This window comes from Sebastes umbrosus, chromosome 1, assembly GCF_015220745.1.
Source record: "Sebastes umbrosus isolate fSebUmb1 chromosome 1, fSebUmb1.pri, whole genome shotgun sequence".
NCBI lineage: Eukaryota > Metazoa > Chordata > Actinopteri > Perciformes > Sebastidae > Sebastes > Sebastes umbrosus.
This window is the reverse complement of record NC_051269.1, coordinates 21,765,467-21,784,922: the sequence shown is the minus strand read 5'-3', so window position 1 is coordinate 21,784,922 and position 19,456 is coordinate 21,765,467. Positions and strand designations below refer to the sequence as shown.

The 19,456-nt window shown below is 39.4% G+C and overlaps 1 protein-coding gene across 1 annotated transcript; it reads left to right on the top strand.

The window, feature by feature from the left end:
• The first annotated feature begins 1,973 nt into the window (after positions 1–1,973).
• On the top strand, positions 1,974–17,339 carry gmppb (GDP-mannose pyrophosphorylase B). Its single transcript, XM_037755645.1, has 10 exons — positions 1,974–2,106; positions 6,753–6,946; positions 7,119–7,199; positions 8,409–8,457; positions 9,097–9,239; positions 10,541–10,699; positions 10,992–11,070; positions 14,369–14,496; positions 14,577–14,759; positions 16,319–17,339. The coding sequence occupies exons 2-10, from the start codon at positions 6,818–6,820 to the stop codon at positions 16,448–16,450; spliced, it is 1,083 nt and encodes a 360-aa protein (XP_037611573.1). The 5' UTR covers positions 1,974–2,106; positions 6,753–6,817; the 3' UTR covers positions 16,451–17,339.
• Positions 17,340–19,456: the final 2,117 nt, after the last annotated feature.

The following is a 19,456-nucleotide window of genomic DNA, read 5'->3' as shown; positions in this document are numbered from 1 at the left end:
GACCTAAAGGAGGTAAACCAGCTGTCAGCTGTCAGCTGACTGGTAAGTAAATGCAGCGCGGGGAATGCGGTGAGGTCACCTTCCATCGCCACGCTGTTTTTCTCTGATTGGTCAGAAGTCGGGAGGAGGCGGGACCGTAGTGTTTGGGACATACCATTGTTCCGTATGTTAGGGGGCGCACAATAACGTTTAAATAAAGGTTACGGAATAGGTGGGGCGGCCGTGACGATTTGGACTATTTTTCGTCAACAGAAAAATAATTTAAAAGAAAAAACATAACATTTTTAAATTTAGTTTTGTATAATTTAAGGAGATATGCGTTTTTTAAGGCTCCGGCTGATTTGAACACCCCCGTGTCAGTGACAGCAGTGAGAGGCAGACCATCAAGTTTACCAGATTCAGACAGCCAGACCGGAAACTGGCTGATATGGCTTTTAAAATAAAAGCTTCACTTTTTTTTCCAGAAGGTTATAATTACAAAGTGATATTTAAATAAAAATGTAAGAACTTAAAAATTAAGTTTGGATATGACCTATAGAAACTAAAACAAAATGATCAGATAGATGACGTTATTACATGTATTCTTATATCAACATCAGGGAGGTTATCTCAGTTCAATTTTTATGAAGTTTTTTTTTACTTTCAAATAAAGAAGGCCATTGTGTAGAAGAGGTTAAATTTAGATTTACTATGTAATTTTTTTTTTTCTAGGTGATTGTAATTACATATTGCTGTATTGTGATGCATATTGGAATTTTTATTTTCTAGCTGGGTACATAATCCCCATTCCTTTGTCCAAGACACACCAAGCCAACATGAAAAAAACAGTGCAGGACTGATAAGTCCGCAGTCCTGCACTGTTTTTTTCATGTTTAAAGTCATAGGTTTACGAGAAAAAAGTTGTAATATTATGAAAATAAAGTCATAATTTTATAAAGTAATAATTTTACGTGTTATTTTCTTTTTTTCTTGTAAAGTTATGACTTTATACTCTCAATATTACAACTTTTTTTCTCGTAAAGTTATGACTTTATTTTCGGAATATTACGACTTTTTTTCTCGTAAAGTTATGACTTTATTCTCATAATATTACGACTTTTTCCTCATAAAGTTATGACTTTATTTTTGTAATATTACGACTCTTTTTCTCGTAAAGTTATGACTTTATTCTCGTAATATTACGACTTTTTTCTCATAATATTATGACTTTATTCTGTAAATCTCAGATGTTTTTTCCCTCAATGTGGCCATAATACTCCGTAGTACATTTGCTCTTTGGCCCTCACTGCATTAGACTTATATACTATGTACTTAGACTATAAACTGCGTTACACCTTCATCACAATGCTCAAATATTTTGCAGCTCCAGACAGATTTTTTTGTTGTTGTTGCCTAAAATGGCTCTTTTGATGGTAAAGGTCGCTGACCCCTGGAATAACTGAACAAAGGCGTGCTTTTGGCCCAATACATCACCGGGTGCGAGCTGCCCAGCCTGCAGGAGCTGTACACCCAGCGGTGCCTCAGGAAGTCCCTCAGGAAGTCCCTCAGGATCATTAAGGACAACACCCCCCCCCCCCCCCCCCCCCCCGACAACAGCCTGTTCTCCCTCCTGCCCTCTGGTAGAAGATACAGGACCCCCAGGACTCTCACCAGCAGGCTGAGGAACAGTTTTTCCCCCAGGTCATCAGACTTTTAAATAGATAATTCATACGATACCTTCTCACACAAAAATATATCTTATACTGTATATACTGTATATGTTCTTAATGTATATATTCTTAATATGCCCTTGTACAAAGTATTTCCTTTTATAATTGTAATGTAAATGTAATATAACTTATTATTTTAATGGAGCTTCCCAGCAAAAAGCATTTCACACTATTGTGCCTGTATAACCGGCGTGACAATAAACATCTTGAATCTTGAATGTTTTATTTTGAACCTCTGGACCGGATGTGTGACGTTGTCACGTTGTGTGACGTGACGCTGAGCGGCTCGACAGGAAACTAAACAAGGAATCCGGATTTGAACTATCTTACGTGTCATTATCAGAGATTCAGTCATTCACAAACCTCCTGGAGACTTCTGCTGCACAAAACCCTTAAAGTAAGTCTTTCATCCTCTTTATTCAGCTTCACACAGACTGAAGACAGCAACAGGAGACTCTATATCCATCTATCCATCTATCTATCTATATCTATCTATCTATCTGTGGTTAAAGGCTGTAACTCAAGTCATCTGTAAACTAGCTGAGCTGAGGAGCTAACATGGGCTAATACAATCACTGGAAGTTCATTTACATGAGCACAGTCAGTGATCATCACTTATAGTTGAGTTTATAGTTTATAGTTTATAGTTTATACTTTATAGTTTATACTATACACAGTATCTCTGTGTGGTTAAATCAGCTAGTTTAGCTGCTGGAGATGTGATGAAACTAGTACCTGCTTTAATGTGTGTTTCTACCTCTGAGTAACCTTTAACCTCGTTTTATCACATGTGTATGTTTTGTTGATACTATTTTATTTATTTATTTATTTAAAAAGGATCCCCATTAGCTGATACCAGCTAGTCTTCCTGGGGTCTGAAATCAAGTACATTACATTTATCACATACATACTATATATACAACATCATATTTGTGTTACACTAATAACATTCACATTTTCCAAAACATATATAAATTTCACATTCATACACAATCTTCCACAACCATTTAGCCTGAAGGCCCATCATCAGGGAAAAGGAACAAAAGAAAAACTATAAGGAAACTAAAAGATCATGAGAGTACACACTTCCTTAAAGAATGAATGAACTCTGGTGGTTTCTGTCTGTCACCTGGATCACCTGTTGTCTTTCACCAGAGGTGTTCAAACCTTCAGGCGGGCTCCTAGGGGGGCTCCTAGGGGGGCTCCCAGGAGATGCACTGATCCGACTTTTTAAGTCCCGATACCGATACCTGGGCTTTGGATATCGGCCGATACCGAGTACCGAATCCGATACCACTCTTTAATCAATAAGCTGTATGCCAAAAGGTTATATAACATTTTTACATTTGCTGCTATAAAAATATACAGTATGTTACTACAGTGGATTAGTGATAAGAAACCGTCTGTTCAAGGCTGGCGTAAAGTGATATTTGAGATTTGGAATATCTTACAAATATTCTACATGCCAAAGTAGATCAGTTCTACAATATTTGGCAGCCTTATCTAAATTATATTGGACCTGATCTCTCCTCCATTATCCCACAAGGAGTCTCTTGAACATGAACTCATATATCCTATTTCCTATGACCTCCTTTATATATTTTTTTGATCTGAGCTGTACCAGTGTTTGTTTTTTTAAATTTTTTTTTAATTATTCTTATTGTTGTATTTGTGAAAATAAGAAAACCCAATAAACATATTATTAAAAAAAATAAAAAATAAGCTGTATACCTCACTGTGTGGAAGTGAGCGGGATTATTCTGTTATGTGTAAGGAAACATCAGACTTGACTTAAACATTGTTTTCCTAACTTTGTAAAACGTAACAAAATTATCAGGAGTTACAATTCAGGTGTAAAAACCTTTTAATGCAGCAACAAATTGTTCAAAACTTAAACAGAAATTAAAATGGCAGTATATAATGTATATGGTATATACACATAGAACTGGATTGAATAGATCGGCCCCATGTCACCGATATCCGATCCAGTTATTTGAGTCAGTATTGGCCTGATATCCGATCCGGTATCGGTATCGGTGCATCCCTACTCCAGATAGTTTCTTGGGGGCTCTGGAAGTGAAACATTTTTTTTACTTTAGTTATTACATTAGCTATAAAAAGATCTCATAGAGAAGCCTAAACAGCAGTTTGGGGAAATTTGACTGTTTTTCCTTTCAGTCAGAAACTAATGAATACCTCAGGACAGACCTTTTTGTTATGTATTTGATGAAGTCTGAAGTTATGTCAAACAGTAATATTAGGCTATCTTGGCTCAATTGTTGAGTGTCTATGGGATCAAACAACATAACCATGACCCCATAGACATCCAGGAATTGAGTGAAACTAAGCAACTAAGGAGGGGGACTGTGTGTCACAGTCACTTTTGAAACCTCTTGTTTAAACTTTCTAAATGAATCGTTACAATTTTACTCTGAGAAATAAGCAAATGTTTTTGTTCAACAAACCTCACCCTGTTTTTGAAATCATTAATCCCTCACAGACTCCTCTTCCCCCTCTTCTACTAAAACCAAAACTTGTTATACGGTGCAGTACAGTTTAAACAAGTTTTACAACGTGAAGGTAAAGATCAGATAACAGATTACATCACCTTAAAAGAGTCTGATCCCCCCTACCCTCTTTTATTTTGAAGGCCAGAGGGAAGCAGTATTGAACTCATGTTAACCATAGATCTTAGCTGTGCTTTCACTGTACAGTTTTTTCCTCTATGTGCACTGATTTCCAGTCTTTTTCCGCTGTTTCACTTTTTGACATAAAATATTTTCTAATAAAATACATATTTTATAACATCATTTTATTGTAAGTCAAAGTCTGGCTTGATATGTAGGTTACTCCTACAACAATTTGTCAATTAATAGATTAGTTTATTAACAGAAAATTATTCAATAGCAATTTTGATAATCAAGTAATTGTCAACAGTTCTCTGGTTGCAGCGTCCAATTTGAGGATTTGTATTTTTGTCAGGTGAATATCTTTGAGTTTTTGGTCTCTTGGTTGAACAAAATAAAACATTCAAAGACGTCAACTTCAGAAATTGTTAGACGAGACGAAAAATTGTTATGAACATTTTCTCTATTTTCTGAAGTGTGCATTGTTTTGTCGCAAAAAATAATCATCAGATTAATTAACAATATAGACGATTGTTAGTTGCAACCCTAAAGTGGTTAATACATAGTTGAAAAGGGGATTCTGGCTTGGCTAGTTTTACAACATGCAAATCAGTCTCTTGACCCAAACAAGAATGCAAGCTGACAAGTATGCAGGGTTTAACGTTAATGCTTTTCTCACTTTCCCGGTCCGGCAAGTTAATCAGAAATGAGCTGGTCCATAGACAATGAATGGGAGAATGATTTAATGGACCCAGAGAATGTTTGTTTTATTTTTTGAAACCATATGAGCTTTATTCTAGTGTAGCGTTGTCAGTTGTGAAACAGAAAATGTTCCCATATACTCAGATCATTCCTCTGGGTGCTCTCAGTGTCATCTAGAACATCTCTCCCAGTTCATTGTCTATGGAGCAGATCCACACTTTATACCCTGTGACATCACAAGTTTGAGTTTTAGCCCTCTAGTTTTTAGATTCGGGAGAGAGTTGTTTTATGTTTACTAATATTTTTTTAACTGTCTTACACCATAGGAATAACACGTATGAATTTAGAAAATGCCCGTAGTTCCCCTTTAAGCCTAGCTACAAGCACGGACTGATAAAACTATTAGGGGGCAAAACTTGATCTGTTGAACAACACCGAGTGTAGTGACCCTTCCTGACGTTTTGTTGTCACAGTGAGTCAGTTTTGGTACCATCTAGCCGCAGTTTGTGCCTCTCATATCTTACTATTGCATTTGAGTCACAGAGATGAGCATCTAATTCTGCGAAAAGTAAATACCCAATGATCGATGAAAGGCCCAGAAGGTTGTTTAACAAAGCTTACAGCTGTTCTGAATATGTGTTTCCCAAATCCTCAAAGACTCTTCAAACCATCTGGGTGGAAAAACATCACGTCAAAAATATTTTTAACCAGTTTCTCAAATTACAACTGCAATATTAACATGTTATTTTTTTTTATGAAAATTAGGCTGTCAAAGTTATTGCAAATTTGTTTTAATGCCACTAATTTCTTTAAGACAACTTGCGATTTTTAGGTTGTAGCGGGCTCAGTTTTAAAGCTAGAGTGAAGATACTGGCATCATATGAAAGTAGAAAACCTAAAGAATCTATTGGTACCAAGTATGTAATACTAATGTTTCAAACTTACGCTAAATGTTGCGAGGAAATACTGTCATGGCCATTTTCAAAGGGGTCCCTTGACCTCTGACCTCAAGATATGTGAATGAAAATGGGTTCTATGGGTACCCACAAGTCTCCCCTTTACAGACATGCCCACTTTATGATAATCACATGCAGTTTGGGGGCAAGTCATAGTCAAGTCAGCACACTGACACACTGACAGCTGTTGCTGCCTGTTGGGCTGCAGTTTGCCATGTTATGATTTGAGCATATTTTTATACTAAATGTAGTACCTGTGAGGGTTTCTGGACAATAGTTGTCATTGATTTGTGTTGTTAATTGATTTCCAATAATAAATACATATCATTACATAAAGCAAGCATATTTGTCCACTCCCATGTTGATAAGAGTATTAAATACCTGACAAATCTCCCTTTAAGGTACATTTTGAACAGATACAAAATTAAGATAAGATTATTCACAATTAACTATGGACAATCATGTGATTCAATATTTTAATCAATTGACAGCCCTAATGAAAATATAAACAACATCAATATATACCAATATCACTGATAATGTTTGTTCCGTGCAACAATTTGAGCATCTGGAGGCAGTTAGCAGGACTTTAAACGCTGAAGGTGATGAATGTGTTCTTTGTACCTATCAGGCAGCCGCTGCTTTCAGAGTCGTGTGTTCTTAAAATCGATAATCTATCACAAAAAACGGCGTGTCATATTTGATGCTACCTTATCATTGCTTCGTCAGTCACTGTGACCCTCCTCTCTCCTGTTCAGGCTAGTTGCTGTCTAACCATTGATGAGCTTTGATCACCCTGCTGACGGTTGCTAACGGCAGAAGCATGAAGGCTTTGATCCTGGTTGGGGGTTACGGGACCCGGCTGCGACCGCTAACTCTGAGCGTCCCCAAACCGCTGGTGGACTTCTGCAACAAACCCATCCTGCTGCACCAGGTGGAGGCACTAGTCAAGGTACGGAGGAGGAGGCGGCGGCGTTCAGTGAGCTCCAACTCAGCTGCTCCCCTCTCTAGTCAGGAGCTCTAAAGTCTAACACACTTTAACTTTACTGCTGACGTTTCTTTTGGAGTTTGTTGAAGGTAGTCGTTCACCTTGTCTCTTTCTCTTTCTGTGTACGTGTGTGCAGGCCGGGGTGGACCATGTGATTCTGGCGGTGAGCTACATGTCAGATCTGCTGGAGAGAGAGATGAGAGTCCAGGAGGAGAGAGTATGTACAACAAACCATCGCACACTAATGCACTATTACAGCTGTCATACACATTAGCACTCACAACACACACTGGGTGTTTTAATAGTAATCAATGGACAGTCCATTAACTTTTCCTGAAAGGTTAGTTCACACAAATCACCAGAAACATATGTTTCCTTGTACCCATAGTGGTGTCAAGTCATTCGGGCAGTTTTTGTTTATTCTCTGAGATTTGACCTCTGCCTCTGCCACCTTACAAGAGAAAGAGAGAGGGATTTTTTTTGTCTATCAAGCAACATGATACTTCAAAATTCAACATCCCCTTCCAGGGTGGACGTTTTGCTGCTGCTCTAAATGCTCGATTGTTAATCTATGATGTGCAGCATACTGTTAAAGCAGTCTCTCAATCCATGCTGCTTTTATTTAGTGAAAGTGAAGATTAAATAACAGATTACATCACCTTAAAACAATCTAATCCCGCTTTCTCCCTTTTATTTTGAAGACCATAGGGAAGCAGTATTGTTACCGTGAACACATCTTAACTGAGATTTAGCTGTACAGTTCTTTTCATCCTTGTGCACAGATTTCCACCTCAGTCTTTTTTTCTGCTGTTTTGCCTTTTGATATTAAATATTTTCTAACACTTCATTATTTAAAGTTAAAGTCTGCCATGATGTGTAGTTTACTGCTGCAACAATTCATCAATTAATAGATTAGTTGATCAACAGAAAATTATTAAATAGAAAATTGGATAATCAAGTAATTGTCAACAGTTCTCTGGTTGCAGCGTCCAATTTGAGGATTTGTTGCTTTATATAATTGTAAATTGATTATCGTTGAGTTTTGGTCGCTTGGTTGAACTAAATATAGCATTTGAAGATGTCAGCTTGAACTTCTGATGAACATTTTGACTATTTTCTAAATTGTTTATTGTTTTATCAGAGACATTTTTTTTCAGATTAATCAACAATATAGTATAATATAACAATTGCAAAAAGGAATCTGATTGTATAGAAGTCGATGAGAAAATGAGCCTACTTCTCACTTGATTTATTACTTTACTCAGAGCGAGTGACTTGTATTTTTTTCCTCTTGTTTGGAATCGGGTAAACCATGACACCCTGGCAGCTCAATTGTTTATGAACATTTTGTATATTGAGTATTACAGAACTGATTAATGTGCTCAGTCTGCAGTATATCCTGAATGAGTCTCTGTTTTCTCTTCAGCTTGGGATTCGTATCTCTCTGTCTCATGAGAAGGAGCCTCTGGGAACTGGTGAGTTTTCCTTCACTACAGACAGGAAACTGTCTCTGCACCACAGCAAAGTGCATTTTAAAAGTGTCCAGTGATTGAAATAGTGAGAGCCTGGAAAAACTATGTAACTACGATGTAATATTGTCCTATGAATCCCACAAGATAGCGGTGAACTTCTATCATAGTGTAATTATATATATATATATATAACAATATAGTCATTTTCTTGGATATTCAACCGTCGCAAGGAATCAGATAAAACAACTTAACAATAAGTGTCTGATTTTAGCTCATTAAAGGGGACATATCATGAAAAACTCGCTTTTTCAGAGCTTGTGCACAAGCCTTCCCCAAACTGTTGCCACAAAGTTGGAAGTGCACTATTGCTTGAAATATAATTGTATGCTGTAGCATTAAGATTTCTCTCATGGGAACTACGAGGCACAGATCAAAGGTACACACAGGGCGGTCCACATACTTTTGGTCATATATTGTAGTTTCTGACCTGCAGATAGGACTTGAACGACTTTAGGACAGTGTTTGAGAGTCCGACCTAGGTTTTCAGTTTGTGTAGTTGCAGTGTATCGTAGTGTCAGATCCATTAGGACTGAAAGTTTGATATAATTAATAAAAATGAGAAATGAATGTGTTTGTGTGCAGCGGGCCCCCTGGCGTTGGCTCGGGAGCTGCTGAATGTCGACAACGAGCCGTTCTTCGTCCTCAACTCGGACGTCATCTGTGATTTCCCCTTCAAAGATCTGCTGCAGTTCCACCACAACCACGGCAAGGAGGGAACCATCGTGGTGAGACAGACAGAGACCGTACAAAGTGTCTTTCCTGAGTAACACTGTTCAGACGCAGACTGACAACTGCTACAGATTATCCAGTCAGATTTTGCTGTTTTTTGAGCTCTTCTAGAGGAAAGTTGACCACTGTGAGAGAAACAGGGTGAAATATTTTAATCTGGTGGTTGTGTCTCACTGTTTTGGACTGACGACCAGAGTGCTGGAGACCAATATTACCAAGTATTATATTGTACTCAGGATAATGAGGTAATAATTACATTTTAAAAAGAAAAAGGAAATTGGATTTTTAAATTACAAATAGATATTGTGTTAAAAAATGTCTAAATTAAAAGTTAAAATCTTAAAGGAACAATATGAAATACTGACAGCTAGCTTTTTGAAATGGGTAACAGCAGTCCAATTTCAAAACATTGGAGCCGTGGCCGGTTCACTCCTCCGGTGTAAGTGATAGCGTTTAGCCTGTGTTAGCATCACAGCGTTAGTCGGAATCACTTCACCAGCTGTGTGTCTCAAATGCTCGCTGCCTTGATAACCCAGCTGCACACGGACCACAGAGAGATGTGCCGAGGCTTTTCAGGTCAGATAGAATCTAACGTTAACATTATCTCTGTTGATCCAGTTCGTTGGCTTGCCTCCATGGCTGCAGACGGCTGTTTGCATGCTGATTTGTTTCATATGTGGTTAACGGGGTGTCCACATGGGCAGAGGACGGGATCACACCGGCCAAAACAAAAACAGATGTTCAGGACCAGAATGGAAATTTCAAAGGAGAACATATACTGGTTGTAACGTTGTTGTCGGAGGAGCCAGTATTTCAATTCAGCATGTTTCCTTAATCTCTGATGACATATCATGGTCATTTTAAGATGTATTACAGTAAATATATTACATATTGGTCTTTTAAGTTTGTGTAAGTAAGTGTCATTACAGAATTATATGATACTTCAATGTTTTACTGATATCCAGTGGATTAATTCTAGATTTGGACATTTTTCTGGAAATTAAAGAGAAAACATTTAGTTTCAGAGATAAAATAAGACATTGGAGAACAAATATGTTAACTTAATTTCAGTCTATTTTAATAGAACGTGGATTGATTATAATTTTGGTTCAGTTTTCATTGTGAAAAAGTTTTTTTTAGTTTAATTATTGAATTCAGTTTTTGGTTCTGCTCCAGTTTCACTCATCATTAATTATGATAATGTTGGACTGCACCTCAGCAGAGTCAGAGCTCCAGCAATCAAACCCAACCAGCAAATAAACTGATAGTGTGTTTGTGTGTGCTTGTTTGTGCGAAGGTAACGCGGGTGGAGGAGCCCTCTAAGTACGGCGTGGTGGTGTTTGAGGCAGACAGCGGCAGGATACATCGCTTTGTCGAGAAACCGCAGGTCTTTGTCTCCAACAAGATCAACGCCGGCATATACATCTTTAATCCCAGCATGCTCAGCAGGATCCAGGTGACTCATACACACGACAAACACACACACACACACACACACACACACACACACACACACACACACACACACACACACACACACACACACACACACACACACACACATACACATGCACACCGCCACCACCCCCGTTTGTGGTGAAGTAACAACTTAATGTGCAGTCAGTGGGAGTTTAACCATAAATGTGCTCTTTAGAGAATACTTTGGTGTTCACTGATACATTTTTCTACATACTGATATGTTTACTGGCATTTAATTATGTTTGTGACTATTTTGTGTGTGTGTGCAGCTGAGACCAACATCCATAGAGAAAGAGATATTTCCTGTCATGGCGGAGGAGGGACAGCTGTACACCATGGAGCTACAGGGTAACTATCACTGCTGCTACTGCAAGACTACAACACAAATCTATAGTACACGCATGCCTTCTATTCATGGGTGCAACTAACACATATTTTCATTATCAGTCGGTCAATTATTTTTCAGATTAATTGTTTCATTCATAAAATGTCAGAAAAGAAAATGCTCATCCCTGAATCCCAACGGTGACATCTTCAAATATCTTGTTTTGCCCGGCCAACAGTCCGAAACCCAAAATATTCAGATCACAATACTATCAAACAGAGAAACCAGGAATCGGTTGGTATTTTTAAATGATAAATAACTAAAACAATTAATTTATTATCAAAATTGTTGACAAATAGTTTTCTGTCAATTGTTTCAGCTCAAATTTTATACAACTAAGAGCATTATTCTGGTTTATTACAAATTTGGGTTTATTCTGATAATACGGTGATATCAGTAAAATGTCAGACAGGCCAAAAAACACGAGCAGAGACGATCAGTTATGTTGGAAACAAACCAGCAGTTTATCCAGATGATCTTAACCACTTTATATGGATGTCAAAGAGTATGCGAATGTCAAAGTTAACGCGATAATAACCTGTTAACGCAAATTAGTTTTAAAAAGCCAGAGTGAAGACACTGGTATTAATGAAACAAAAAAAAACTTATGAATCCATTGGTACCAACCATGTCATACTAGCTTGTCGTGAAGAAGGTTAAATAACGCTCCAAACTTAAGCTAAATTTTGGCGAGGAAAAACTGACATGGCCATTTTCAAAGGGGTCCCTTGACCTCTGACCTCAAGATATGTGAATGAAAATGGGTTCTATGGGTACCCATGAGACTCTCCTTTACAGACATGCCCACTTTATGATAATCACATGCAGTTTGGGGCAAGTCATAGTCAAGTCAGCACACTGACACACAGACAGCTGTTGTTTGCCATGTTATGATTTGAGCATATTTTCTATGCTAAATGCAGTACCTGTGAGGTTTTCTGGACGATATTTGTCATTGTTTTGTGTTGGTAATTGATTTCCAATAATAAATATATACATGTATTTGCATAAAGCAGCATATTTACCCACTCCGGCAATAAGCAAAATGTTTTTTATCCTTTATTGATGTCACCATGTTCCCAGTGATTTATTTTATTGCTGTAAGAAACACAGTGTTAACACGATAATGGAATGTGTTGTGTGCTCGCTCTGGTCTCACAGCTCACAGCTCTACCAGACGTAAGTGTTTGGGCTTTTCTTCACACCCGAACTCCCGTAGCTCTGGAGAGGAAACGTTTATAGAGAAGCACCGATACCAGCAAAACATCACAAACACGATGTCTGGATCAAGACTGTTTTCAAGATTGTTAGATTCTCTAGTGTTCAGATAAAGATAGTAGTAGATCAGAACCAACCGTGATCCAAATCAGTAGAATCATCATCTGGAATCGGTGCATCTCTAGATCCTCGTCCCTCTCTGGGAGCGATCAGCTTTGTCTGAAGCAGTGGAAACATCCAGCTGAGCAGTTTAAACCTCCCTCCCACCCTGTAGTCCAGGCAGGTGGACCGGTCTGAGTCACTGACTCTGGTCCGGCTTGTAGTGGCTTTGTTTCCCTTCATGAATCTGTGGGCAAACACTGAGCAGCTCCCAGCTTTTTAAACTGTGAAAGAATGACAGAGGGTCCTTGTGATTTCCTGCAGAAGATTTACTGAACTATGAATGCACATGACGATGAAGCAGTTCATCGGTCTTCAATGCTGGCTTCAGATTTATCTGGAGTCAGAAAAACAAATCCTTCAGCTGAGGCTGATTCAGGCTTAACCATATGACAACAAAGACTTTTTATCATCACATGACGAGTTAACTGATTTTCAGATCAGGTAACTTTTCCGTTGAAAACTCGTTTGTCTTTTCAACACACAGAGGTGTAGTGGAATAATAACAACTATTTAAAGCAGCAGTAGGAAGAATATTTGTGGCATCATTGGGCAAAAATTCCATAATAACCTTTTAGCATATTGTAATTCAAGTGTTCTGACAGAAAACTAGACTTCTTCACCTCCTCATGGCTCTGTTATCAGTCTTTAAAAAAATCTAGCCCATGACGGGAGACTTTGGCCAATCACAGGTCATTTCAGAGAGAGAGCGTTCCTATTGGCTGTTCATTCAACAGAGGCAGCTGTCAATCACTCACAAACTCTAATTAAACGGTCAAACTAGGCAGCGCTGATCAAATATGAGTTAATATTCTGTTACTGTAATGCCTGTTTCTTGCCTTAAATGTTTTCAGAAACATCTTGTAGTGTACTGTTTAGCTGTAAAATGAGAAAGTTTGCTCCGGCTGGTGGGCGGTTCTTGGTATTTCCTCAACTGAACTCAACATGGCTGCCTTGATTGGAGTTTGTGAGTGATTGACAGCTGCTCATAGACGGCAAAGCTCCAGCTCGGCTCTGATTGGTTGTTTTCCTCCGGTCTGTGAACTCTTGCAGATGCCATTAGGAGCACCGGAGGACACAGAGGCACATGATTTTTTTTCAGACTACCTGTCTCATGCACTACTGTCAGGATATAGTGACCGTTTTATAAATTTATTTGAGTTAATTTAGAAGACAAACAAACAAACGGCTAAATAATTTAATTTAGAAAGATTATATATATTTTAAATAAAATTGATTACACAATTTCCTGTTTGTATTTTTGCTTTTATTTAATTGTTTTGTTTCATAATTTTGCTGAATTGTTATTTTATAGTTTGGGCTCACTATCTTCAGGTATTTTTAAAATTAATATTTTGGGGGATTTTTTCCCATTATTAAACAGAGGACAATAGAAAGGTGACAGGAAATGCGAGAGAGATGGGGGATGACATGCAACAGAGGTCCCAGGGAATGTTGCAGGTGCATAGTCTGTGTTTTTAACCCCTAAACCATCAGGACACCCCTGTAAATTCAGTTTTTATTTAAAGAAATGATCTATTTATTTAGCCTTCATTATCTCCCATCATTTTGCAAAGCACATCCTGAGGTTTTAGACTGATCGTCTGACTTTCCCTTTCTTTCAGAGAAGTGAGATCATTGCATTGCAATGAAGTTGTGAGCAGGAAACAATATAACAACTCTTCAGGTTTGCAGTAATGTAAAATAATACTAGATAGAATATTAAAAGACACTGGTATGGTCCTTTGAAGATGGTGATAACTGGTCAGCCTGTCAGTGTCTGCTAATCTGTTGCAGATCACAAGGAAACATCTGGTTTTGTGTCCTTGTTTCCATGGTAACTAACTGCTCTCACTGTCTGTCTGTCTGTCTGTCTGTCTGCAGGTTTCTGGATGGACATCGGTCAGCCTAAAGACTTCCTGACAGGGATGTGTATGTACCTTCAGTCGCTAAGACAACACGCTCCCGAGAGGCTACGCACGGGGCCCGGTTTCCTAGGCAACGTCCTGGTTGTGAGTTCAGCTCATTGGCGCTACATGTCAAATACAGAACCACGCTCGATGATAATACCCGTCATTTCTTTCCTCTGCAGGACCCGACAGCGCAGATTGGGGAGAACTGCACCATCGGCCCGAATGTCACAATCGGTGCTGGCGTGGTCGTGGAGGACGGCGTGAGGATAAAACGCTGTACGGTGATGAAGGGAGCGCGGGTTCGATCGCACTCCTGGCTGGAGAGCTGCATCGTGGGGTGGAGCTCCTCCGTAGGCCAGTGGGTGAGTAAAGGGCAGAGGTCGCCAAACTTCTCTGAGCACAGATCACTTGTCTGAACAGACTCATTAATGTGTTTATACATTACTGCGGGGGCCGAGTGGAACTGAACACATTTACACTGACAGTGAGAGCAGGGATGTATGGGTTCATCATGGTCGACATCAAGCACTGTCGGCAGATACGAGTACTTCACGCCCCCTTTTGGGTGATAGAAAACTGAAGATCCCATAAACTTCAGTGCAATTTGACGTATGTTTGGATTTGAAATTGTAATTTTGACAAGTTCGTACACATTCATCTCTTGTTAAACAAATGTTTGTTTTATACTATATATTATTTTGCGACCTTGCCTGAACCTGAGTGTTCGTGATACCTTAATAAGTTAAGGTTGATCACCGTCACGTCCCTTCAGTCTTTCCCCGTCCAACACAGTGGCCGGATATTACTTATCCAGACATCTATACATGTTTGATTGATTCCCGTTAGGCTAAGTGTTGTCTGTAAATAACCAACATGTTAATAGCCAACTGTTTGATCTATAGGCTGAGATTTAGTTGGAGACGACAGTCTGATGCTGCTATAACGTTAATGTATGACTGTATTAGGGCAGCAGCCTCCCACTCAAGCTAACGTTAGCTAGCCATGCTAGTCACTGTCACCAGCATCATTTAGTGATTTACCACACTGACAGTGAATATTAACGGATCATATGTGCTTCAAATCTCAGCCTCGGTTAACCCGCTACACAACAGCTTTTCACTCCATTTCTCTCCTGTGACAGCGACTTTCTCAAAATGGAGAGCAGCATCGACGATGACACAATGCTGGTCTGGTCTATAGCTTGGAGCCATAAAGCCCCTTTATTATATATTTTTTAGGACACGGCAGGGGACAATTATCAGCATCAACATCAGCGGGGACAACATCAGCGATTTTGGATTTGTTGTTAGTGCAACCAACTACACAGCAACTCTTCAGCACAGCGTTATTACTATTGCTGGTTTGTTTAAAGTAGAAGTTTGGAGACATGTTTTCAACCTCTTCTGTTCACTCTGTTACCGTCTATGAGGGACACGGGATTGTTTTTCCACACAAAAGGGGGCGTGGTCATGAGAGTTTTTGGCAAAAGTGCTTTAAAAAGTGAAATCGTTTACATACATTACAGTGTTATAGATGGGTTTAAGTGAGGTGCCACCGCAGTAATGGCAGCTTGTTTACTTCCGTCTACAACTTGGGATTCGTGTATACAAGCCAAAATCTACCATTTAGAATTTCACATGTTTTGTGGTCAAATTTAATAAAAACGGGAAACTGGCAGCATGAAATGAAACACCCTCATCTCCTCCGTAAAGCAACCTATAAATGTTACAGTCTGACAAATGACAAATACAGCAGATCTCATTCAACAGGTCAATATTAGAGTTGCAACACTTGCGCTTTGTCTCAACGTCAACAATCAGATATTGCTTTTTTCTCTCTCTCGTCTCATGTTGGATATGTAGATGTTGTTATGGTTGTTGTCAGGTGTGATGATGCTCTCTGGGTTGATCTGTGTCGTCAGGTTCGCATGGAGAACGTGACGGTGTTGGGGGAGGATGTGATCGTGAACGACGAGCTTTACCTGAACGGTGCCAACGTGCTGCCCCACAAATCTATCAACGAGTCGGTCCCAGAGCCACGGATCATCATGTAGCAGCAGGCGGAGTGAGAAAAGCAACAAGGCCTTTTATACAAAGCTCGACGAAACACCGAAACCTGTGCCAGAGAGAGAGAGAGAGGGACGAACAAACTGAAGGAGGAGAGATAAAGAGAACAGGAGAAGGTTGTCGTCTTTTTTTAATTGATTTGGACTCGTTTTTAGCCCTGCTTGGCTGCACCGTCCATCAATCAGGCACGATGGCGTAAGCATGATCTGTCATACAGCAGGAAGGTTAATACTTCTGTCAGAGCTGCAGGTAAAACATCAAACACTAATGTCTGAATGTGGCGGACGGTAATTGTCTTGTGTGAACCCTGCTTTAATAGAGAGAGTGGGTGAGGGAGGGGGCTGATATGGTTGTCTGTCAGATGGTGGAGGGACTAATGTGAAGTGTATTCATGGGGGAGCGGGTTAGAGAGCGATATGAACACTGCTGTTTAGATTCACTATGCATTTACATTTCCTGGACGGCTACACAGAACAGGCATTGAGGATCATACTACTCTCTGCTGTTGCAGAGGCTGGAATCATGACTAATGACAATGGAATTTCTGATCCGACATATTCAACTAGTATAGTTAGTCAATGGTTATAGCAGTTAAAGCTGTATTCATATAGATAATGAATGGCCTGTTGGGGGGCAGGGTTATGGCTAGAAAGGATCCGTCTTGTGTAAAACTCTCGCGAGAGTTTGTATGTGTTTGTGAGAGCCAGTGTTCATGTATTTACGTTCTGCAGGCATCCTGTATCTCTACACTTGTGGAAAGGTTGCATTTGAAGTTCTGTGTGACATTTTTACATGTTAATTTGAATGCAGTGTGTGATTTGTTTTAGATTAAGGTTCTAGTAATGTAATGAAGTCATGAATCAAGTTCAAGGTTAAGGTCATCTTTTATTGTTTTCATTTCATTTTGTGTTGATTTTGGCGGTCTCTACGGACAAAAAGCGGTAGTGTTTCAGAGCACCAGATTCCCTTTAGAAAACTTTTTTTTTTACTGCAGCAGAGTCTGACAGTCTGGCCCTACGCAGTCCTGGTTCTGGTTCTCCTGTTCCTCCCTTCCCTCCAGCGGGCCAAGCAATACGGCCTGGCCCTCCAGCAGCGTGGTGCCAGTGTTGGCTCCCAGCGAGGACCGGTGGAGCAACGAGGTGAAGCTCTGCTCCTGGCCGGAGGGGGAGTCACTTCTGCCGGGCGCCGAGGTCTCCACCTCCCGCCACGCTCCGATTACAGCGAACGAGAACGCAACGTCATATTTACACAAGACGGATCCTTTCTAGCCATAACCTGGTGGGGGCAGCAGAACAAACTGTAAACACAACATCCAACATATTATCACCTTATAAAATGATATGAACAAAGAGTTGATTATTTACACATCTAGCAAACACATATATATATATATATATATACAGTATATATATATATATAAATAAAGATATTGATTAGTGCAGCTTTAATCAGTTCTAGAGCAGGTTTCAAGTATGTCTCGCTGCCTTGGTGAACTTGACAGGTTTGTCGTTTCTTTCTTTTTTATTAAGAAAACTGTGCGCTTCATGCCAAACTGGTTACTGCTCTGGTAAAAAGTGAACAAATTGATATCAAGTTTTTTTATAACTAACTGAAGTTTATCAAGTATATTTACAGATATTTGAGTCACGCTGCATCTGGGACATTCTACTTTGAAATAACATATTTTTCATTAATGTTTAAGTGTTTCTTAAAGGTGCTCCATATGATATCCAGAGCATTAATATAGCAGCAAACAATTATTTGCTATTTAAAGATATAGAGGAGTAATGTCTACCTGAGCAGAGAATGAAGTCACTCTCCCTCTGTGTGTGTTGTAATCAGAGCTTCCTCATGCTTTGTTGATATAGCCGGTCCGGCTGCGCATGCTTTTAGTGCATGTGAGCGTGCCCTAACACGGCCGCCGCTCTGCACTGCTCTGATACGGCGGTTACAGCTGATGGGCTTGCAACTTTATACCAGAGTAGGGAACACTGCTTTTTCCTGTCAATTTATTTTTCCTGATTCATTCTGCTCCGATGGCTGAAAATATCTTACAAGAAGTTTGATGAATCTTAATCTATAAAAATTTCTGATTTCTGTTCATTACACACCAGGAACAGAACTGTTGATGGATGAAAAAATGGAAGAAACAACTTTGCTGTTCTTAGATCTTTATCACGAGTTGGGCTAAAAAAGTGAAGTTTGTCCCTGTATGGTGGCCATTTTGCAATCTCTGACATTTCCATTGATTTGATGACGAATAAGCCTCTGGGGCAAAGAGCTACATTTCTGGGCTTCCGATGTAGCCCGCAGATATCCGTGGGCCAGGACTCCTTTTCCGTGCGCTGCTCATTGTTTACAGTCAGATTCATAACAGATTCGCATATGAATGCATTTAGCATGTTAGCATGCCGTTTTAGCATCCATCCCAAGAAGTATCCTGTTTAACTGAAATGCTGGACCAATTGGAAATGAAAAGCCAGAAGTCAGTAGGATTCATCCTTTGTGGACTGAAGGAACTGGCCTTCTACCTCCAAGAGGTCAAGGCCCAGTTACGTGTTGGTTAATCTTGTGTGACTAAGAGAATTCCAAACAGATGAGTTAAAGCAAACAGTTCAATTTATTCCGAACAATCAATGTTGCATAAGTAAAAATAAAAGAGTTTAACAGATATCTGGATCCAATCAACGTGTCCCTGACAACATACAGTGCATGGGTCAGTTCGCGAAGTCTGAACCCCGAGCTATCCCTGATCCAGGCCTATTCATGGTTTACACAATATTAATATTCATGATGCTTATGGCACGTGATGTTTCTGCTGCATGTCTCCTTCTTTGTTATCTCCTTCTGGCTCCTTCCTCTCTTTGACCTTGCAAAAGAAAACACACCTGCCTCCCTTTCCTCGCAATCACTCCATTCATAACAAATCCAACAGTCCAGGTTATTGTAAGCACTTTTGTACATAATAAATCCAACAGGACATGAATTTCTGA

What these genes read in the sequence shown, in the direction of transcription:
- gmppb (XM_037755645.1), top strand. Translation starts at nt 6,818, where the DNA reads ATGAAGGCTTTGATCCTGGTTGGGGGTTACGGGACCCGGCTGCGACCG. An exon ending in GAAGGAGCCTCTGGGAACTG is followed by an intron (nt 8,458 to 9,096) that starts GTGAGTTTTCCT and finishes GTTTGTGTGCAG; the next exon opens with CGGGCCCCCTGGCGTTGGCT. An exon ending in GCAAGGAGGGAACCATCGTG is followed by an intron (nt 9,240 to 10,540) that starts GTGAGACAGACA and finishes GTTTGTGCGAAG; the next exon opens with GTAACGCGGGTGGAGGAGCC.